The sequence below is a fragment of the Zea mays genome, chromosome 5 (genome assembly GCF_902167145.1).
Source record: "Zea mays cultivar B73 chromosome 5, Zm-B73-REFERENCE-NAM-5.0, whole genome shotgun sequence".
Lineage (NCBI taxonomy): Eukaryota > Viridiplantae > Streptophyta > Magnoliopsida > Poales > Poaceae > Zea > Zea mays.
In genome coordinates, this window is record NC_050100.1 from 189,382,496 (window position 1) to 189,406,583 (window position 24,088).

Sequence of the window (24,088 nt, forward strand, 5' to 3'; positions counted from 1 at the left end):
GTCCGGTGAATTATAGCGGACTAGCCGTTTGTGAATTCCCGAAGCCGACGAGTTCAGAGTCTCTTCATCCTTGGAGCACCGGACACTGTCCGGTGTACACCGGACAGTCCGGTGAATTATAGCGCGACGACTCTAAGAATTCCCGAAGGTGCGAAGTTCAGCTTGGTGTCCCCTGGTACACCGGACACTGTCCGGTGGCACACCGGACAGTCCGGTGCGCCCGACCAGGGTGCCTTCGGTTGACCCTTTGCTCCTTTGTTTGAACCCTTTCTCTTGATCTTTTTATTGGCTTATTGTGAACCTTTGGTACCTGTAGATCTTATAGACTTGGGCAAACTAGTTAGTCCAATTATTTGTGTTGGGCAATTCAACCACCAAAATTAGTTTAGGAAATAGGTGTAAGCCTAATTCCCTTTCAGGAGCACCGTCCCGGGCTGAAGAGGCTGCTGAAAGCACACATTTGGAACTCAACGGGAAAGTATTTGTTAACATGCAGCAGGCCCCTACCTGGCACGCCAACTGTCGGCGTTTCGGACCCGCGAGGACCGTCAACCGACCAGTAAATTTGTCGCTGCGTGTCCCTGCCCAGATGGGTTGGTGCAAGATGGAACACAAGAGGGAAACGAGGCTTATGTTATCTTGCACCGAGGTGCTCATAGTAGGGGTTACAAGCGTTGCGGGAGAGCGGGAGCGAGAGAGAGAGAGAGAAAGAGAGGGTTCGGCCTTGAGGCGAGCTGTCTGAGTCTTCCTCTACCGCGTCTCTCCTACTCTGCCTGCCTCCGCTCGTCTGCGTCGTACGTCCGTGTGTTCGTACGTGCGTTTTTCCCGTCCCCCCTCCTTCCTTCATTGGAAGGCTCTGGATATCCCCTTTTATAGATACAAGGAGATGCCCAGCTGTACAATGGGGGTGTAGCTATGAGCTAACGTGGCTGGCGGAGAAGTGCCTTGAGCCCTGTACATGTACCAACGTGGCCGTCGGTGAAGTGCCTTGAGCCCTGTACATGTACTAACGTGGCCGTCGATGAAGTGCCTTGAGCCCTGTAGATGTACCAACGTGGCCGTCGGTGAAGTGCCTTGAGCCCTATAGATGTACCAACGTGGTCGTCGGTGAAGTGCCTTGAGCCCTGTAGAAGCAAAGCTGGCGGTGCGGCATGGATCCTGCTGACGTTTCCTTGCTTCCGTAGGGGGTTGAGAGCAACCGACGTCACAGGCGCACGCGGGGAACCATCATTACCTATTACCGGAGTAACCTAGATGGGACACCGGTCTTGTTCCTTCATAGCCTGAGGCAGCTAGCTAGGGGTAGGGTAATGATGGATCCCAGTAGCGTAGTTAATCCGAGGCCGAGGTCGTGTAAAGCCCTAAAATTGGTAAAAGAAAAGATAATAATAATAATAATAAAGGAAAAAATATATTTATGATAGGGTTTTGAAAATTGAGGACTGAATTTTGAAACCAAGAATTATTTTAGGGAAAGAAGTAATAGAAAGGTTTTCTATTTAACTAAATGATTACTCATTTCATTAAATGATGCACTATAAGTATTTAAGTACATGAATATTAAAATTAGATGACTCGAACCGAGACTAAGCTTTTTAAATTTAACACGTAAAATTTAAACTTGGGAAAATAAATAATAGAGAGAATACTCCTTGCTCGATCATTATCTTTAGAGGGTCAACATAAATTAATAAAATATAATTTTGCACCATGCTGGGATTTGGAGTGTGCATTAAATTGGAATTATTAAACTTTATCTTGAATTTGAATTTAGAATTTGTAAATCAAAAAGGGAATAGAAAATATAAAAGAAAACAGAAAATGTAAAAGAAATACCTGCGCTTGGGCTTAATTCCTCCCACTCGGCCCACTTCACTGGGCTCTCCCCGCGCGGCCCAAACCTTCCCTACACGCCGCGCCGCGCCCATCACGCTCGTATCCAGCTGACTGGTGGGCCTGACGGTGTCAGCTCCTTCCTCAAACTCACTGCGACAGGCTCTGCGTAATCCGCACGCAGGCGCCGGGGCGGGGAAATCTTGCGCGCCCGGAACGCACGGGAGGCGTTACCTCAAATCCTTCGGCATGGAAATCGGGCATCAGCATCACCCAGAAAACCAACTCTCCCTCTCTCCGTGAAATCCCATCCGATGTGCTTGTTAACGGCCGAAGTGGATCCAGTCCTAGTTGACTCGCGTGGTTGTTGGGGATTTGGCGTCCGCGGCATATAAAGGTGAACCTTGGACTCCTCCTTGGCCATAGCTCTCCGGTAGGATCTTCCCCAAACCTCTGTGCGCTCGGACGTGCTTGTCGTGCGGTGTTTGGAGAACCTGCGCGGACGCTCCGCCGTGCGTGGGCCGCTGCCGCACTGGCCGTTCCGCCGAGTGAGAGAGGGAATCTAAGACTACAACGTTGACCTGACCCGATTTGTGGGCAGAGGGCTTCACCGGTTGGTTCTGATGGTGGCCGTGCCCCCGGTGCACTGAGAAGATCACCGGAAGCCCTTCAATTTCTCGCTGACATTCATGTGTCGTCGTGGATCCTCCATTGGCGTGGTTGGGGGTTTTTGCATCACCGGCGTTGGTAACAAGTGCTTAGTTGAGCTCGCGGGTTGTGTCCGTGGCTCTGGGGGCGGTGTGATGCCTTAGAGCGTGGGCAATTTGTTGCCATCGTTGCGGTCCGCCATGGACCAGGGTCTCTGTTGTACCACTGTAGGTAATTCATCTCCTATTGTGTTTGATATCCTGCCCTCATCACTTAGCACTAACTAGACTCATGGTTGTGGCCTTCGGCGTTGGATTGCGCGACTTCGGCCATGGCCGCCGCTGTGGTCTGTGGGCAGAATGTCGCCGCTACCTGGGGTTGGCTGGCCATGTGAGTGGTAAGGGAGAGAAGCTCCTGGCCGTTGATCTTGTAATGGGTGGGCCGGATTAGGAGGAATCGTATCTCTGCGCGTGATGCAACCTAAACTATCGGATCATGAAGGGACGTTCCAGATCTCATAACTCTTACTGGTTTTGGGCTTGGGGTATCTGATCCGTTGGTTCGCAGATGGACGGCCAGACTGGATCATAGCGGCCCAGCTCGGGTGGGATGATGGCCGTCGATCTCGTGATCCGCGGCTCGGGTGTATTGGTGGGTTGGGATCTAATCTGGTCCCTGGATCCAGGATCGGACGGCTCAGCTCTACCCGTACCCCTTCGCCATGACATTTAGCTAAAGAGCCCCTCGGTTTATTCCAAATTAACCCGCCGTCCACTGCGAGATTAGCCGGAGTCTAGGAACAATTTACACGCGACACCCTGCGCTTCTCAGGAATTATGTGCCTAGTCCAGGATCTTTAGGAAATCAAAAATTAATAAAGAAAATGAATTTTTGGTATAAAAATAAATCTAGGAACTTGCCTAATTCATATTAAATTCATTTTAACTCCAAATTGACCCGTTCCAGTTTCTATAATTTAGTATTAATATTGTTTATCACCTAGTACCTTTGTTTAACCATGAAACTTGAATTAAAATTGCTCAAATGAATTAATCTATTCTAGGTGCTAAATAATTTCAGAAATTTATAACTCAATATCCGTAACTCCGTTTTGATCTGTTCTAGTTGCATTAGTCTCACAATAATATTTATTATCATCTGGTAACTTTATTTTGTCATGAGATATAGGTTAAAATGTTGCACTTAATCTATTATATACTTAACCACGTGGATCTTCGGAAAACCATAACTTCATAACCGTAGCTCCAAATTTAGTGACTCTCGAACCCACGATATCGTAGCGACGCGTAGATTATTAATACGCAGTTTATTCTTATGTTTGATGTAATGTTAATTTTGTCTATACCATGTTTGTCTGTATTGCTACGTTTAGCAGAGAGGGCACATGTCATCTTAAGAGTAAGTTGGTACCTGGAATCTCAAGTCCCAGGCAAGTTGTGCCCTTGATCACTTCTTTTTACCCAGTCATGTTCTAATTAATCATAATGATCTGCATAGGTTAATTTTGATGGGACCCAATAGGTTACCCTAGTTTGTCTATCTTTATACCTTGTTTACCACTAAACTTTTTGGGTAGTACTTGCTAGTGTTTTATGTGGTTTTGGGTATGAAGATACATTATTCATGATCATATTTTTATTATCTGTTTATTATTACTGTTCATGATAAGATCATTATGTTAATTGGAACATGGAGCGACCACCCAGGAAAACAGTGCTACCACAAGGGTTTAATGGGACGCCCTTGGCTGATTAATTAGGAAAGCTAGTGGAAGACTACCTTACCCGAAAGGGGCAAGGGCAGTAGAGGAGTGGTCAGTGTAGGGAGGTCCTTGGGATGATTTTGCTGCGATGGCGGTCATGCGAGGGGTCCCTGCATTGGAGCTTCCTATAAACTGTAGCGGGTTTTCTGAAGCTAGTGGAACTTTGTAAAGGCCTCGTAGTGTTACCCTGCCTCGCCTCCTCAGTAGAGGTGTATGGGAAGTCGCGATCCCTTGGCAGATGGGTAACATGACTTGTGGGTAAAGATGCGCAACCTCTGCAGAGTGTAAAACTGGTATACTAGTCGTGCTCACGGTCATGAGCAGCTCGGACCCTCACATAATTAATTTATGGAACTAAATTCAATATGTCATATGCATTGCATCGCAGGTGATGTTGCTACTTTTGTTCTACTACTTAATTGGGTTGGTATTTACTTATACTTAGTAATTGCTAATAAAATTTTGACCAACTTTAAAAGCAATGCTCAACTTCAACCATCCTCTTTGGTAAGCATTACACTTCACGTAAGCTTCCATCTTTGGCGAGTTCATGCACATTATTCCCCACAACTTGTTGAGCTATGAACGTATGTGAGCTCACTCTTGCTGTCTCACACCTCCCCATAGGTCAAGAACAGGTACCGCAGGATGAGGCGTTTGGAGGATGCTGTGATGTGTTTGTGAGAGGTCTAGGCCGTCGTCTCCTAGTCAACTTTGGGTTGCTGGACCGTTGTCTCCTTATAATGTAATTATTTATTTATTTTGTATAGAACTCATGTTATATAGTAAAGATGTGACATTCGATCCTGTGCCATGATTCATCATATGTGTGAGACTTGGTCCCAGCACACCTGGTGATTGTTCGCGCCTCGGTCTTGGTGCCCCGAAACCCGGGTGTGACAGGTCGGGCGAGGCGGCGACTCCTCCGAGGCCGAGGCTGAGGTCGGGCGAGGTGGCGACTCCTCCGAGGCCGAGGCTGAGGTCGGGCGAGGCGGAGTCCTTCTCCCAAGGCCGAGGCTGAGGCCAAGGTCGGGGTCGGTCGAGGCGGAGACCTTATCCCGAGACCAAAGCTGAGGCCGAGGCCTGGGGTCGGGCGAGGCGGAGCTTCTTGTTGCGCCCGAGACTGAACTCGGGAAAGGCCGTGACTGTTGTTAGCCTTTCCCTGGTGGCTGGCACAGTTGCCGGAGCGGGGTGAACAGTGCTGCTATCTTGTCAGAACGGTCAGTAAAGGGGCGAAGTGACTGCGGTCACTTCGACCTTGCCGACAGAGGCACGCGTGTCAGGACAAGGTGTCAGGCGATCCCCGCATTAAATGCACATGCGATACGGTCGGTTGGTAAGGCGATTCGGTCGAGGTCGCTGCGCGACAAAGTTCGCCCGAGCTTAGCCTTGGGTGAGACGGGGGTGCGCCTGTTGACAGAGGGGACCCTCGGGCGAGGCGTGAATTTGCCCGGGACTATTGTCTGCGCCCGAGGCTGGGCTCGGACGAGGCGAGGTCGTGTCCTACGAGGCCCTGACTTGAACCGTGCTTATCAGTTGTTGATGGTTTGTTCCGAAGATGTTTTTCGGCCAGGTTAAGGAGCATTAGGGGTACCCCTAATTACGGTCCCCGACAACATCATAATATCTCTACTACTAATGAAGAACCTAAGAGGTAGGCTGTCTCGGGTGGTTCTGCCTCTCCTTGGTTCTGGCCCTGACAAGTGGGCCCTCATGTCAGTGTCTCTCTCTTGTGCGCGGCGCTCTGCTTGACCGCTGAAAGGGAAAAAGTGCTCTTGTGCTATTTTCTAGTTGTTTTGATGATTAAATGCTCAACACACCACTTTAAATTAACATTCTCCATATGAGCATGAGCACAGGTTTAGATCAAGCAAATTGGAGATGAGAAGTCTAAATGAGTTGGATTAGAAGACTAAAAAGTGCAACTTTGGATAAAACTACAAAAACGGGAGGTTTAAGTATTTAGATAAGTTGCACTTACATTTGTTCTTGCACCTTTGTTTTGCTACTAACTCCCTTTTGTGCAAGAAAAGTGGCATTTGGACTTAGTTTGCACATATTGCAAATCTATTTGAAAATAGATAAAAAGTATAGTTCTCTCGCTTAGTCAATTGTTTTTTGCTAACTATGTTAGTCTAAGTGTTAGGGATCATCTCAAAGGTAGTCAAAAAGAAGTGAAGTAGTTTGGCTCAAAAAAGCCAAACTTGGGCCAAGTTAGGCTTTACCGAACATGTTCGGTGCTAGCCTGGTCAACTAAATGCTCTTGGGTTGGCTAAAAATCATCGGATAGTTGGTGTGCACCGGACATGTCCGATGTGCCAGACGGCCGATGGCTTTCGAGACGACGCAACAGTTGGCTCGATAGGCATATCAGCACGCTAACGATAGGAGGTGAGTTGCCGGACTGTCCGATACGCTACCGCCTACCGATAGTCCGGTAGCCATCCAAAATGGAAGGCAGCCAATCACCTGATCTGGTGATCGCCCGCAGAGAGAAGTCAATCTTCAGTTTCCAAAGGATGGCAGTCCAAGTTCCTCAATCTGCTGGGACACCTGGTTCTTTTTAACTCGGTTCTCGATGGGCAAATAAACTACATCATGGATGCGATGAGGATCCATGCTGTTAAGAAATGTCAGGGGTTCCTGTGGACCGGTTCTGATCCACCGACTTGCATCGGCTCACACGCCCCGCTAATCTCCACCAGGACGCCTTTCCCACGGTCCCACCCTCGTCACCCTCTGCTGCTGGCACCTATGGAAACGTCACAACAACCTTGTTTTTCGAGGTGAATTGGTCTTCGGTAGTTGCTACCCTCCGTGCTTGCCTTACGAATGTCCGCCTCTGGGCATACCATCTAAAGGACAATGAGTCTGCACAAGTGATCACTTGGTGCGGATGTCTTTCTCACGTCCTCTCATACTTGTAGTTCTCAATGTTTTTCCTTTTGGTGTGTTTACTTGGCCTCCAAGACCATAATATATCCGGTGGTTTTTTCTGCTGTGCATTTGGTTGTAATGATCAAACGGGATGAGATAAGACGATCACTTAAATAAAGTTGTTTGATTCAGTGTCATGAGTTAAAACATGATTATCTTAGTATTGTACCTAGTTGTATTAAAATTGGAGGGTCGAAAGAGGATGCTAAGGAACGTCTCTGTACTACCTATATCCAGTTGTTCCGCAACCAAATGCATCCTTAAACTTTTTTAAAGGGCTAGTTTGAGAACCTCATTTTTCTAAAGAATTTTTATTTTCCTAATAAATTTTATATTAAAAAATGAAGTTGTCAAACTAACCCGAAAAAACAAAAAAAAGTCTTTTAACCTGTTATCGGGCCAAAGCTATTTAATGGTTAATGTTATGTCACTCCTACAATGTCGGAATACGGCCTAGGTATAACATATACCTCGTGTCGTGCCCGTTCAAGGCCACACAACATCGGGCCGTAACGTGATTGCGCCAGAAAAAAAAATGTGCTTAGGACTGGACTGTCAATGCCCTGGAGTGCACGTACAGTAGAATCAGATAATCTTCCGCTAGCGATGGTCTTTGCACCACCGTATAATACAGGTTCTGAAGCGGGATCATAGATGACTGGATGTGGTACCATTTCCTGAACCCCCTGAAATAGCAGTCAGCTCTTACCACCGAGATCTAACATTGTGTATAAAAAAAACTGCTTAGGGCTAGCTTGGAAATCCTATTTTTCCACGAGATTTTAATTTTTCCCAAAGAAAGTTAGTTTATTTTTACTTGGAAAAATAGTAATTTCTTGGAAAATTGTAATATCCAAACTAGCCCTATCCGTTTTTCAGCAAAAGAGTATTCCTCGGCACATTTCAAAAGGACAAGCCAAATCGACATTTTATTATAATTGTATATGTCACCCAGACAGCCACAAAGCAGTTTCTCGCACTTGCATCATACAATGCCACAACATAACTGTAGTTACTATATGCTGTTGGAATCAAGGTCGTCATTCATCACGCCGACCATATAAGTCGCCTTCTCTAGCGGGGGAGAATTTGTGCTACCGATTGCTGAAACGTAGTTTTCCAGCCATCGTCGAATGGCGTCCAGATCTGCGTACATATATCTATCGCAGGCCCCAGCCACAGAACCCCGGGCTTCGCAGGCTTTCAGGCTTTCGTCAAAGGAACGAATCCGTGCCTAATAGCAGCTGACCATGCTTTGTCAGCATGCACCATGGCGTCCCCACACTCGTGCACGGTCCACCCTTCCAGGGCGTGAAGTATCCCGCCGATGCGCCAGGCGCTCATCACCCGTCTTGGCAGCCAGTTCTGTCAATGAACGAGATAAACAAGATCGTGTGCTCAGAGAAGCCTCGATCGGTAAGAATGTTTCCTATATTTTCCTTCTTTTTCCTCCTCAAATTTGGTTAAGTGGATTAACTACGCTCGCTATCCTGGTTACCTCGCAGGCATGGATATTTTGCATGGTTTCAGGGATCTTCATTGCTGGAGTGCTCAGGTAGGTGCAATCCTTGCGGATTTTCTTGATGGGGAACTGTGAGATTGGGACGAATACGGCTCCTTTCGGTGCCATCTTCTGTTCCTCGTCGTCGATGCTGTCTACTAGCCAAACCTGCAGCAGTTTAAGCACTCACCATTTTAAGCTGACTGACTTACTGCAGCAGTTTAAAATGGGAAAAAAAATCCCATTCTAAACAAAAAACGTTTTACCTGAGGCGTGTGGTGGTTGTCGGAGCGTCGTTCCAAATAGCTTGCTTTGCTATCTGCAATCTGTGACTTGAGCATATCATATTCCTTGTTTGGGTTCATGACGACCTGTTCCACAAGACACCAAATTAAACAAGCGTTGTAGTGTAGTGTGCCATCTTCAATGAAAAGAAACCGTAAAATAAAACAACAAGACAGATACTGTACATGCATACAAATAAATGCAGCAAAAAGAGATACCTGGACGCCCCTCTCGCACAACGCAGCAGCCGTGGCGCACGCTACCTTAGAAGGGCCTGCGTGGAGGAGAACCTGCTTCGCGTCACGAGGAATGCTCCTGAGCACCACAGCAGTCGCTAGGCCACTTCCGTCGACGAGGCGAACTCTGAGCTTGGGATACCTGTGCCTGAACAGCTCGCCGCCGCCGTTCAGCTGTTTCGCCTGGTTCAACAGTCCTAGGCTGAGCACCTTGACACCTCTCGCATCAGCATCTAGTATCGCCCTTTCGATTAGGCCGTTGATCGATTCTCTCTCCCAGCTCAGGCCGTACTGCAGCGGGCGGGCGGGCGGGCGGGGCGGGAGAAGAACAAGAACCGTCAGCTCAGGTCGCATACAAAGAAAGCCACACCATGCACGTAGTAGACGTAGAGAAAGTGTTGGTCATATTTATATACCTGGAAGTTGTATCTTGGCACTGCCCACGTTTGCATCCTCAGCTTCCCGAGTTTGATCCTCTCGACGACGAACGCGGAGGACCCGTAGGCCCACGCGAGCGCCATGGACAGCCACGCCACGGGCCACAGCACCCACATGTACCACCACATGGCGCCGGTGGCAGACGGTCTGGACGCCACGGAGGCGAAGCCGATCCGCAGGTGGTAGACCGACTGCAGGTCGGTCATGTGCGTGAGGTGGACGAGGCCAGGCGTCTCCTCCGCTCCCCTGAGCGAGGTCTCGTACAGCTGGTCAGACGACTTGTCCATGGTGCTGTATACGTAGTCGTAGAGCGGCATGAACAGCGAGTAGTTCGTGCGGAACTGCGTGTGGTGCAGAGAATGGAACCTGCACAACAACAAAATCTTGTTTTTTTTTGCTATAGTTGTGTGTGTGTGTTTTGTGTAGCAAGATCCGACGGCACTTACGACGGCGTGTACATGAGGTACTTGAGGGGAGGGAAGAGCTGGAACATCCACCTGGGCACCAGCTCGAAGTTGCAGTGCCCCATGTTGTTCATGAAGTCGATGTAGGCGATGTAGAGCACGATGCCCAGGACGGAGGCGTTCCCCATGTAGAGAGTCGAAAGCATGGGGATGGCGAACAGGACGTAGTAGACCATGTGCTCAGCGAAGGGATGGATCACGGCTGCATCCGTATGCATTAGGAACCGATTTGCTATTTTTTTTTCATACAAAGAAAAGGAGAAAGAACAAAAAAAAAAAACGCTGAAAAGCAGCAAGAATGAAACCCGCCGCGTTGCATTGCATTGTTGTCATGTCACGTTACCAAAGATACACCATGCATTGAATTATTTCCTAGCACTTAAACTCTACTTGATTTGATCTATAATGGCTGGTTTTGGATGGTCCCCAGCAGCTGGAGCAAAAGTCTCGTCGCTGACCTGACACAGCAGCAGCGTGAGTGGTCTCTTTCATTCAGCAGTTCGGTTCGGCCTGTGATTTCCCGGCCGCACCCGCACCGCATTATTATTGGGTTCACATTCGAAAGGCATCTTAACTCTTAGCCGGACAAACGTGGCACCACTGCAGCTTTCTCAGAGGCGATCACATGCGCCGATTTTATGGCACCAACATGCTTGGTCAGTGGAACGGGCCGGATGCATGTGGTGTCCTGTACTGTACTAGGCCGGTCTGGGCCCGCACTGTTGATGGACCAGACAGGCCCGCCCAGGATATTTCTGGTTGGATGTGCTTTTAGTTTGGAGGAAGTAGTAATAAAATGGATGCTCCACTTGGTGTGCCGTGTTTTCCTGTACTGGTGTGTGACGTGTTACTGACTCAAACAATGCACTGTGTTATTTACTCACATGTGATGGGCTCGGTGACGATGGAGGAGTGGTGGTGCGAGTGGTAGCGCGAGTAGAGGAAGTGGTGGTGCAGCGCCCGGTGGAACCAGTAGTAGAGGAACTCCACGGGCCCGGCGTGGAGCAGCGCCATCGCCACGGCGCCGTCCGACCTCCACGCCGGCATGCGCCTCGCGCTGGGGATCGCCAGGTAGCCAACGTAGAAGAGCAGGCCGTTGAGGATGATCTGGTCGTCCCTGCAATGCACGCATGTTCGTCAGCCGGCCGGTCCAACGACAGCCTAGCTAGCTATTGCTTGCTTTGCTCCAGTAGTACTTCTCACCAGCCGCGCTCCCGGTCGACCTGGTCGAACTCGATGCCGCGGTCGACGATGCGGTGCTTGCTGCGCGCCGTCTGGTAGCGCGCGGCGCTGATCCAGATCTGGTTGTGCACCATCCGCAGCAGCAGCGACGGCAGGATGAGCGCGAAGGCCAGGTCGATGTCGCCCCAGCCCCGCGCGACCACCCGCCGCGCGCCGTGGACCGCCACGGGAGCCATCACCAAGTACTGCATTCGCGTGTCGTGCATGCATTCATACCACAGACAGAGCCATGCATGCATGACACCACAAACCCAACAGAATGATTCAATGAACAGCGCGGGCTTCATTTCAGGTACGGTTGCCTTAGGTCCAATCAAATTTGTAAGGAACTAGTTTTTATCTTTTAGTTAGAAGAGACCAACTTCTTGCTTTTTAAGAAACTCGAAATCAGATATAATCTGGTATATTTACCACATCAATTTTCATAAAACAGTTTCTTAACGACTGCCAAACAGACCCTTAATTTTAGGACCGCTGCACGCGCCCCCCCTTGGACGAATGAGCTGAGAACGAAATGAGGTCATAATTCCCATCCCCTGTCCACACATCTCATTCTCAGATATGATGATCGGATCTGGTAGTGGTACCGATTGCTAACCATACCATATGCATCCCAAAAGAGCAATGGGGTCAGGAGCACACACATTTATATGTACCCAGTATTCTCGGCTTTTCGTGTATTATATTTCGTATATGCATAAATGCGAGCATACGCGAATGATGACGAGAATGAAGGTCTTTTTTTATTTTCTCTAAACGATCTCCCCAACTTATATTTAGATAAAATTTTCTCGTCCATACGCTTCAATGATATTCTCTAAAGTGTCCGCTAAATATAAATATAAAAGATGATCCTCAAATTTATATATAGAGAGAGACTCTATCTCCTCTCTTCTATCTATTTTTTTATACTTTAGACAACGGTTTAAGCAAAATTAAAATATGTATAAGTAAGATATTTAAGGTATAACAGATATTTACATACATAAATCTACCAACATATAGTAAAATATGTCTTATATATAAGTATTTAACATATAGGTACGTTGTTGTTGGAGAAAAATAAAATACAGAGGACAAAAAAACTTTTAGAGATAGTAAAAGAATATGGTGCTTGTGATGTTATCTACTCTACACCACTTTCTTTGTTTCTAGGGACGTTATCTACTCTACAGTGTACAGTCAAGGTTATCTCCAGCGTATCCCTATCATATCCCTTACCGTATCGTCTATTTCAAAATTTACTCTGCAAAACAGTGTCAAACAATCTCATCTATAGTTAGTTCCGTATCTCCTATTCTACACGATCTATCCAAGACAGCCTAAGAGCCGTGTTCGATGACTTCATACATACGATGGAAGCAAGCCAAAAGCTATACAGCATACAGAACAGCGTTCTAAGAACAAGTTTAATAATTCAGCCCACTGCTGCTGCAGTGACCTTTGCGTTGAAGCTGGCTATAAGTTTACTTCTCATTTTCCTCCTCTTCTTTCCGCTCCACATCAACATTTAGCCTGATTACGGCCACTTATTATACTTCTCTAATGATAACACCGTCATTACCATATCTGAAGTGGGGGGAAAAAAGGCACCACCTCGTTGCGGAAAGCAGTTACATGTGCATGAGCTACTACAGTAATCTCGTTTTAATATACTCATCACGCCCCTCTGTACACGCACAGACAGTAACCTCCTAGATGAAGCTTACCATCACACGCATGCAAACAGTACGAGTGACGGTAGTCCTACAGCACCGAAACCGCCGGAGCACAGCCATGGCCTCCGACGCGCGCATCGGATAGATCTCACGCGCCCGCAGGCGAAACGAAACCAAGGAAGAAGAAGGCGTGGTGAAGATGAAAGAAAGAGGATAGGAGAGTAGCAAGCACACCATGCGTGAACGCTTGCCATATACGCACCTTGAAGTTTCCAAGCCTTTGCCATGGCCATTCAGTCAAAGGGCCCGGCCTGGTGGCCATGGCGCGCGCGCGATAGAGGATGCCCCCCTTTGCTCCTGTGCGCGCTGCGCTAGTGTGGTCAGTCAGTCATCCAGGACCTCGCCAAGCGCTCTTGCTCCCGCCCTCTCCCTAGCGTTTTATAACCGCGCAGGTGCAGGGCAGGCTCGGCCGCTGGCGCACGTCTCTTTTCGACCTCCGTTTTATAAATTTATAAAACCAAATTTAAGAAAGTTTGATATTCTCAAACCTTTGAAAACCCAGAGAGAGTGACACTCGCTGTGCTAGCCGTCTACGCTCGCCGTGCGTGATTTATCATCCGGCCCCACGCGGTCAGAGGCTGCGAGAGAGTCCCCTCGGCTCACGTGTTGCCTCTCTGCGTGTGTGTGGCCCCGGACTGCTGGCCATCTACAGCGATTCTACGGACTGCAGACGGCATGCACTGGCGCCGCGCGCATTGATGCCGAGCAGGCGAGCACAGAGACAGAGCGGCCAGCCACCAGCTGCCCCCAGGCCGGCCCCTAGGCATCCCATGTCTATACGGTCTACTACTACTACTAGTACGATACGACCCACCCGAGGCGCGGTGCGGTTACACAGTACGCACGCGATCGGGCGCAATAATGCCGCGCTGCTAGCAGCCAGGGCCCGGCCCGCGCGCGACGCGGAGGCGGCGGCGGCCGGCCTCCTCCCGCCCGCCCCATGCCTCGCAGCATAACAAAAGCGTTTCGCCCCCAGTGCCGCTCACGCGTCCCGCCGGGCCCGGGGGGCATGAGCTAGTGAGGCTTGCATTGCGTGTGGGGATTGGAATTGGGAGCCGTTTCCCCCACCCGTCCGCGTTCCGTTCCATTCTAGTATTCTGTTACGCTTCTTCTTTCTTCTACTTCCCCCGCCTCCCGCCGGTTCCGTCTGTGTTTTGGGGGAAACGGACGGATGGGGGGCAACGGCTGCATGCGTATCAGCGTATGGCAACACAATATGCGCCCGAGAGCCGTGCGGCATGGAAATATCGAATGGGGTCTTCAAACGCTCGACCTTCCATTTTCCAACCCACGTACTACTACAAAAACAAAGCAGAGTAGGAAGAGGGTAACATTGTGTAGGCTATTCAGCGTATCTGTCTCTAAGAGCACTCACATCCTAGAAACTGCTAAACGATTTCTATAGTTAACACCTCGCTAAGAAATCGCTTATAAAAACTATGATAACCGGATGCTCGTCACCAACGCGCAAAACTGTGGGTTTTTAGATCTTCTTTGCGCGTGTAGACCGGGGTTGTTCTCTTCGGATTAAAGCTAAATGTTTGGACTGCTACAGCTACAGTCCATAGAGACAACATTATAAAAGCAGTAGAAGCCGGTATAGATTAAAGCCAAGTGAATATTGTTGGAACTTGCTAACTTGTGGTCAGCCAAGCTTAAATGGTGAGAGAATGAAAAACAGTTTGATGCCAGTAGACGCAATGTGTTGGGGCAACACTGTTTTTTCTTCGTCCCCTGCAATGGTACAGTACGAGAGTATTTATAGGTAACCGAGAGACTGCCCAACCCTGTCAAGGACATTTAGGCCCTCGATTACCTAGTTTATCCCCGGAATATTCCCTCAAGGGGGGTTACAGTGAGTCATTACGGCATATTTTATTACAGGCACGGCCAAACCCACACTGCCCACAATGCGATCGGACGCGGGGCCCTATTTTATGGGCCGAATTGCACACGAGCCCTCCCTGCTCTGAGGGGGACGAGGCCTTATGGTCTTCCCTGGGTCTTCGTCTTGGCTTGTGGGAGCGAAGGGGGCCGAACAGACCTCCTTGTGGACGGAGTCCTTGGTCTGTCCGGTGGGGCCTGCGGGAGCGGCCTTCGTCCGAGCAGATGCCTGCGGGAGCAGCCTTCGCCCGTGCGGACGCGAGGTAGATGTCGTCGAGCGAAGGATGGCATGTTCGCCTTCGCCCCAACAAACATACTACTGATTTCTCATGGAGGAAACCATTTCCTTTCTTTTCTTATTAATTTTATTGTCATGTCACCAAGTTGCTTATGCGGCAGCTAAATTAATGCTATAGAAATTAGATGATGTGGAGAGTTAGGACTGCTCTAAGGGGGTGTTTGGTTCTAGGGACTAAAGTTTGGTACGTGTTACATCAAATGTTTAAATGACCATTAGGAGTATTGAATATAGTTTAGTTATAAAACTAAATACATAGATGAAGACTAAACGACGAGACAAATCTATTAAGCCTAACTAATGCATAATTAGCAAATTTTTACTGTAGCATCACATGATCGAATCGTGAACTCGTTAGCTTTAATAATTTTGACTTGTTGTTTAATCTATATCTGTGTAATTAGTTCTATAATTAGCCTGTATTTAACACTTCCAACTAGCATCAAACATCTTATATGCCAAAAGTTTAGTAAGGGAAAACAATCTAGGCCTAAATGCATGATCCTCAAGAATGGTCAAGCGGATTCTTCGGCACCTTCATGTACCATCGATTATGTGCTCCATTTTTTGCCCTCCACACACGAGTTGATTGCTTACACCGACGCTGACTGGACAGGTGCTCGGACACCCGTTAGTCTAACTCCGTCTGTTTGGTGTTTTTGAGGCTAACCACATCTTTTGGTCTTCCACTCTAGTGTTGAGGCTTAGTAACGAGTCGTCGTTAATGGGGTGACTAAGGCGAACTGGTTGCACTAGCTCCTCCAGGAGCTTCATAGCCCATCAACCCCCTCATTAGGAACATACTTGTGTACCGTCAACGTCGTCTATCTCTCCATCAACACGTTCAACATTTATGCATGAAGTATGTTGATATCGATCATCACTTCGTTCATGAGCGCATTATTGTTAAGAACGTCCGTGTTCACAACGTCACGACAAACACACATTTCGTTGACATTTTCAGTAAGGATCTTCTCTCATTGTTTTCAGAGTTTTGGTTCTGTGTTAATATCTATTGTGACTAGAGTTTCTACTATAAAAATATTAACTATTCTTTTTTCTAAATATTATGGGCTTTGTCGGAGAGGAAATCTCTCCGGCCGGGTGGCGGATTGCACCCGCCCTAAATCCTAAGAAGAGGAGGGGCCTAAGCGTTTTGCTTGTTGCGAGATTAGTGGATGAACACACGAGAGCACGCGAGGGTTTAGAGTGGTTCGGGCTGCCGGAGCATAATACCCTACTCCACTGTGTGATGTATTGCTTGAGAGCTTGTATGAACTTGTGAGTGTCTAAGGGAGCCTAGGGTTCGATCCCTAGTAACGCCGCATGCCTCCCCTTTTATAGCTGAAGGGGGGCATGCACAAAGGTACTGAGCCCCGACATGTGGGCCCAGGGACACAACAAAGGTAGCTCTTGGAACCTCCAATGTCTGCCACTGAGGCGGTCCTCTGGTGCCCTGACACCCGAGATCTCCATATCCTCGACGTGCAAGGGAAGCTTCTTGTAGAAGGGATGATGAGTACGGTGCGCCGCTCGGCACAGGCGTACTGTTTGCCAACAGACTGGTCTGATGCGCCGCCTGTTGGGTGACCTTGACATCGTCTGCCAGCAGATTGGACAGGACGCATTAAATGCTGGGAGGGCACGTCACCCGTTAGCGTAGTGGCAGGCGGCGCGTCCTCTCCGCAATAAATGCAGAGACTGCATGGCTTCGTGGGCCTTACGTCAGGCTCGGCCCGTTAGCTTCGTAGGCCACAAGCCGTGCGGTAGTAGTGGGGAGCGCAGGGAAGGTCTGGACACGTGCCAGCACCGGACCCTTACTCATGCCAGGGTCCTTCTTGTCCCGGGACCTTGCCAAGGCTCGGACCTCACTCAGAGGGGGACTGGGATCCTCCCAAGGGGCCCGACGTGCCTTCTTGGGGGCTCCGGAGTTGTACGCATAGGGGTCCGGCGTTCTTCTGTGGAGGTCCAGTCCCAACGCTGAATACATGGAATGCACTTCCTTTCCTTGCCACGTGGTGCCCTTAGACCTGCCCATGTGGTGGGGTTGGGTGCCATTCTCCGCGTGGCCTTAAGGTGTTGCACGGGAGCGACGCCTTCATGTTGTAGAAGAGGGTACCCCTGATCCAGGGTACCGACAGTGGCCCCCGGGCCCGCCTCAGGGGAGGATGTGAACCTATAGGCGGGGCCAGAGTCTGATTAGTGCTCCTACGTGCCTGTTGACGTAATTACTGCCGTCCCTCTTATGGTCATGCCGACTGCCGCGCCTCTTCCCATGGTTGACTGGCCCGTGACCTTCGCACTTAATGCCACTGCTGAGCCATGCAGGATTCCTCGAGTCGTTGCACTGGCTCTGAAAACTTATCTTTTCAGTCTGTTGTGACGGTCCCGAGAAGATGTGGTATTGGCGCAAGTGGCGGTCGATTTTTCCACACCCGGTAACCGGCGCGCCAGCTGTATGACATGTGGGTCTGGGCCCCCACGTTGGACCGCCAGTTGCAGTGAAAATGAGGGGGGTGCATAACCATGGGGTGGTTGTATGCCTCCTGCGCGGCGGTTCGCCTTCCTGACCGCTGGTTGCTCCGAAGATGAAGGGGCGTATAACCACGGGGCGGTTGCACGCTCCTTGTGTGGTGGTTTGCCTTCTTCGTGCTTCAGGCTATCCTATATGACACGTGGGGCCTGGCCCCCATGTTATAGGGCGGGATCCTTGGTGCACACCGAGGGAGACTTTACTCGTGATGCTTCGAGGCGCAAAGGGGAAACCTCCCCTTTAAAAAGGGGCTGACCCCTCGGGTAGTAGTCATGCCTTGGCCCTTTTGCATCCTTCGCGCCCTTCCGCCTTCTGGGCCCCCAGATGGGGTGCCCCTGTGTCTTCTGGAGAGATCCATGCCAGGACCGTCCCTTCCGGCGATCTCACCGTCGGAGAGCTTGTGCTCGTGGTGGTGCCGGTGGTCTTGTTTTCCTCTTACTGCTGTTAGGGGGGTGCAACCCCATGGGGGTTGGCGCTCTTCCGCCATTGCTCGGCTTCAAGGATTTTCATCATGCAGCCCGGCTGCAGTCCCCCGCCAGTGACCATCTAGAAGGATGACCACTAGCCTCGCGGTGGGGAGAAGCAAGCCAGGCTGCGGCTTCCCCCCAGCTTCAGCTTCAAGGATGTTCATCATCCTCGCTGGAGTGGAGGGCGAGCCAAGTCGGGGGTCCGCCTCCATGTGGGCTGGTGACCCGCTTCTTCCTCCAGCATTCGGAGGAGAAAGGTGTTCACCAGCCTTGTGGAGGAGGCGAACCTCGACTACACAGGGCCGGCTGGCTACAGGCTGTCAGCTGTAGTGTGCCCGGCCCTTTGGGCTGGACGGCTTCGGCATCGCCTCCGACGCTGCCTCCTGTTGTCTGGCCGGGGTCGTGGCTATCCGTCCACCGCACGGGTGGTGGTTGCTCCGTGCGCAGGTCGCCACATCCACAGCTTCTCCTGCCCGCCGGCCGCACTGGGGGGTCGTACAAGATGCCGTACGCCGCGGGAGTGGCGACCGTGCTCTTGGATGGTCTTGTCCTCACTCTTGTGGGAGGACGGGAGCGAGGACCCCTTCGTGCGTGCTGAGGCAGCCGTCGCCCACCGGCGCGGAGGTGGGCACTATCGTCGGAGCTGAGGTGGTCGCCGCCGCTGGTGAGGCTACCCGTTGCAGAGGTGGTTGCCTCCGCCAGCGAGACCGTCAAAGCCACCTGCCGCCGAGTCCCCGACTCTTTGGCTTTAATGGCCTCGTTGTCACCCCCCGTAGGAGGACAGGGGCGAGGACCTCCTTGCAACGGCGCACACCCTGAGGTGGACGCTGCTGCTGGCAAACCACTCGGAGTGGTGGTCGTTGTCGCTGCTGGTGCAGAGGTGGCCGCCGCCGCTGGTGAGGTTGCTCGGAGCCAACTTCCAGCGCGACTCCTGCTAATGCAGCGCAGTTCATTCCTGCAAAAATGGAGCTAGGGCCCCACTTGTAAGGGAATGTAATAACATATGCATGCTCGGAAGCAAAATGTAATAACATATGTATACAGGATCTTAGTCTGGGAAGCCAAGTTGTGCGTCCGGACCCCCTGGACGGTAATTCTAGGTACTAGGACACCTGCCGCAGGGTGGTGGAGTGTGCAGGCCCACGGTACGGGACCAGGCTAAGCAGCTACATGGCTCCGGACTACCCCAGGAGACAAGCATTGTTTCTCTAGTTCCAGACCCCAAGCTGTCGGACGCATAGGACTTATAGTTCCAAATACTCGGGCACCCGTCACGGAGTGATGGAGTGTGCAGGATTTCGGGTACGGAACCAGGCTAACCAACCACACAGGCTCCGGACCACCCCATGGAACGGGCATCTGTTCTTTAGAACCAGCCCCCAGGTTTTTTGCTGTTTTTGTAAGGTACTTCTGAGTATTATTTATAAAGCAGTTTAACACTTATCTATGCATCGCTCGTTCCTGTTGTTGACTTCCCTTGGTACCTAGCCCCCCCGCCTGGGGTGCAGGCTCGATGTGTTGAGGTTGGGCACCAGCGTATATGAAAGAGTTGTCAACGGCCTTCGGGAGGCAGCCTCGCCGAGACCTGGATCTGTACACAGCTTTTAGCTAAAAAGCGTTAGCGATACACCCGTAGGCCCCGTTATCTGACATTATTCATCCTTTGATACATGCTCGGGATTTGCAGTGTTTTGGCTGGAGGAACCAAGTTGTGTGTCCGGACCCCCTGGATGGTGGTTCTAGGTACTAGGACGCCTGTCACAGAGTGGTGGAACATGTAGGCCCATGGTACGGGACCAGGCTGAGTGGCTACACGGTTTCAGACCACCCCAGGAGTCAAGCGTCTCTTATCTAGTTCTAGACCCCAGGTTGTCGGACCCACAGAACTTATAGTTCCAACTACTAGGGCACTCGTCATGGAGTGGTGGAGTGTGCAGAATTTTGGGTACGGAACCAGGCTAATCGGTCGCACAGGCTCCAGACCACCCCATGGAACGGGCACTCGTTCTTCAGAGCCGGCCCCCAGGTTGTTGGGCCCTCCTGCTTTCGCATAGAGGTCCTAAACTGCAAGCCTGGCTGTTCAATCCAGATGTCATTATGCCTGATAGGACGGGAGCTGGTCGGGTGGGTTAGATAAAACACAATCCGGAAACAGCTGGGTAAGACCATGGAACAGTAGGATATTGCTATCATAGGGGCACATCTGAGAGGGTAGTTTTCCTTTATAGCTAATCATGCATGGGTGTGGACCAATAGACCGGGTTTATGGGGACAGACCCCACCGGGTTGGCGTACACGTATGCGCTACCTAGTTACAAAAGGGAAAAACTTCGACCCCCCAGACTTGCCCTATAGACAAAACTTACAAAGATATTCCGGCACCAAGGGAGGCACTCCTTCAATCGTAGCTAGACAGTTGCCCTCGGGTCGGGGTATTCCCATTACCTTGAAGGGTCCTTCCCAACTGGGGGAGTGTTGCGGAGCCCTAATTTGGCTTGGTACTTCCATAAGATTAGGTCCCGACCCTGGGTTTCCATCTGCGTTTGACGAAGGAGGCTCCGCCTTTGGCTGTGGTCATTCCTAGATGAACCTGTCAGAAGCCTGGACCCGTGGGGAATCTAGATGGGTTTCTGGAGGAAGGCGGGCTTCAGCTCCGTAGGCCAGGGGACATGGGTGAGAGCACCTAGAGGGGGGGGGCGAATAGGTGATCCTGTAAAACTTAAACTTAAGCCACAAAAACGTAATTAAGCGTTAGCACAATAATCGCCAAGTGGCTAGAGAGAAGTTCTTGCAAGACACGATAACCACAAGAGAATCAACACAGATAGACACAGTGGTTTATCCCGTGGTTCGGCCAAGTACAAAACTTGCCTACTTCCACGTTGTGGCGTCCCAATGGACGAGGGTTGCAATCAACCCCTCTCAAGCGGTCCAAAGACCCACTTGAATACCACGGTGTTTTGCTTTGCTTTTCTATATCCCGTTCGCGAGGAATCTCCACAACTTGGAGTCTCTCGCCCTTACACTTGAAGTTCACAAAGAAGCACGGAGTAAGGGAGGGATGAGCAACGCACACAAGACACAAAATCAGAATGTCAACATGCACACAAGTCGCAACAAGAGCTCGCAACACAACCCGACGAGTTCACAACTCAACTAGAGCTCTAGATGCTATCACGAAGAAACAAATGCGTGGAATCGAAGTCTTGGTGCTTAGGAATGCTTTGAGTATTCTTGATGTTCTCCTCCATGCGCCTAGGGGTCCCTTTTATAGCCCCAAGGCAGCTAGGAGCCGTTGAGAGCATTCCAGGAAGGCAGATCTTGCCTTCTGTCGCCTGGCGCACCGGACAGTCCAGTGCACCACCGGACACTGTCCGGTGCGGATTTCTTTCCTTCTTTGGCGCAGTCGACCGTTGAAGATCCAGAGCCGTTGGCGCACCGGACACTGTCCGGTGCCCCAATGTGACCGTTGGCTCGGCCACGCGTCACGCGCGGAATCCTCGGCCGACCGTTGCCCCGGCTGACCGTTGGCTCACCGGACAGTCCGGTGCACACCGGACAGTCCGGTGAATTATAGCCGTACACCGTTGATGGCTTCCCGAGAGTGACGACTTCGCCTGTGAACGGCTCACCGGACAGTCCGGTGCACCACCGAACAGTCCGGTGAATTATAGCCGTACACCGCCGTCGAAGTCCCGAGAGCAGCAAGTTCGCTAGAGTCAGCCTGGCGCACCGGACACTGTCCGGTGCACCCAGACTGAGCAGACTTTGGCTGAACAAAGCCATCTCTTCTCTAACTTGATTTTTCCTGTTTCCAGCACTTAGACACAATACATTAGTCCATAAAACAATGTACTAAGTCTAGAAACATACCTTTTGACATGATTTGCACTTTGTCCACCACTTTGCATAGATTAACACAAAAGCACTTGTGTTGGCACTCAATCACCAAAATACTTAGAAATGGCCCAAGGGCACATTTCCCTTTCAATCTCCCCCTTTTTGGTGATTTATGCCAACACAACATAAAGCAACTAGAACATGTGCAATATCAATGCAAATGAAAACTCAATATAGTTTTGATTCATATTTGGCATATATGGATCACTCTTTGCCACCACTTGGTTTGTTTTTGCAAATCAAACTCAATTTCCTATCTCTAAGTCAAATTCACTTGTAGAGACATAAAGAGAGATATTCCAAGAGAAATTGATCAAGGATTTCAAAAACTCCCCTTTTTCCCATAATCAACACTTCTCCCCACAAGAGACCAACTTTTGACAAAAGAGACAATAAAAGAGTTTTGACAAACCAAAAGCTCTATTCTACTATTTTCAAAATTTCTCAAGTGGTAGCTGATCCATTTATTGCTTTGGCCTTATTTTCTCCCCCTTTGGCATCAAGCACCAAAACAGGATCAATCTTGGCCCTTTAACCCCATTGCCTCACCAAAATCTTCAAATAAGAATACAAAGTCAATAGGAGTACATGAGATGAACTTGGAATAAGTTACCCTCTCATCGGAGTGCAGTGGAAGTCTTTCATGGTCCAAGTCCACCTTTTCCCTTTCAAACCTCCTTTGAGACTAAATCAAGCAAACTCAAGCACAAGGTTAGTCTCAAAGGGTCAAGTTGTAACACAACTCCCCTAAATATGTGCATCACTTGCAAAAGGACTTGTGAGGTCCGGGGAGTGATTGTACAACTTGAGCACCACAAGTAAGCAACAAAATGCATAAGGAACATGATCAAGGCATAAACACATGTATGCTATAAATCAATCCAAGTTCCGCGAATCTAAGACATTTAGCTCACTACGCAGCCTGCAAAAGGTCTTCTCATCTAAAGGCTTGGTAAAGATATCGGCTAGCTGGTTCTCGGTGCTAACATAAAACACTTCGATATCTCCCTTTTGCTGGTGGTCTCTCAAAAAGTGATGCCGGATGTCAATGTGCTTTGTGCGGCTGTGCTCAACAGGATTTTCCACTATTCGGATAGCACTCTCATTATCACATAGGAGTGGGACTTTGCTCAGATTGTAGCCAAAGTCCCGGAGGGTTTGCCTCATCCAAAGTAGTTTCGCGCAACACTGTCCTGCGGCAACGTACTCGGCCTCACCGGTGGATAGGGCAACGGAAGTTTGTTTCTTAGAGTTCCACGACACCAGGGACCTTCCTAAGAATTGGCACGTCCCCGATGTACTCTTCCTATCGACCTTACATCCAACATAGTCGGAGTCTGAATATCCAATCAAGTCAAAGTTAGACCCCTTTGGATACCAGATCCCGAAGCAAGGCGTAGCGACTAAATATCTAAGAATTTGCTTCATGGCCACTAAGTGACACTCCCTTGGATCAGATTGAAATCTAGCACACATGCATACGCTAAGCATAATATCCGGTCTACTAGCACATAAATAAAGTAAAGACCCTATCATGGACCGGTATGCTTTTTGATCAACGAACTTACCTCCTTTGTTGAGGTCAGTGTGCCCGTCGGTTCCCATCGGAGTCTTTGTGGGCTTGGTGTCCTTCATCCCAAATCGCTTTAGCAGATCTTGCGTGTACTTCGTTTGTGAGATGAAGGTGCCGTCCTTGAGTTGCTTCACTTGGAACCTAAGGAAGTAGTTCAACTCGCCCATCATCGACATCTCGAATTTTTGCGTCATCACCCTGCTAAACTCTTCACAAGACTTTTGATTAGTAGAACCAAATATTATGTCATCGACATAAATTTGGCACACAAAAAGATCACCATCGCAAGTCTTAGTGAAAAGAGTTGGATCGGCTTTCCCAACCTTGAAAGCATTAGCAATTAAAAAG

At 49.7% G+C, this 24,088-nt stretch overlaps 1 protein-coding gene across 1 annotated transcript; it reads right to left on the bottom strand.

The window, feature by feature from the left end:
- Window positions 1-8,115: 8,115 nt before the first annotated feature.
- On the bottom strand, window positions 8,116-13,496 carry LOC100382841 (uncharacterized). The gene is made up of 9 exons (NM_001350020.1): window positions 13,288-13,496; window positions 11,329-11,552; window positions 11,010-11,242; window positions 10,108-10,327; window positions 9,640-10,027; window positions 9,206-9,514; window positions 8,969-9,073; window positions 8,700-8,870; window positions 8,116-8,566 (listed from the first exon to the last, which is right to left on the bottom strand). Exons 1-9 carry the CDS (start codon window positions 13,345-13,347, stop codon window positions 8,405-8,407), a joined length of 1,872 nt encoding a protein of 623 aa, NP_001336949.1. The 5' UTR covers window positions 13,348-13,496; the 3' UTR covers window positions 8,116-8,404.
- Between the last annotated feature and the right edge of the window lie 10,592 nt (window positions 13,497-24,088).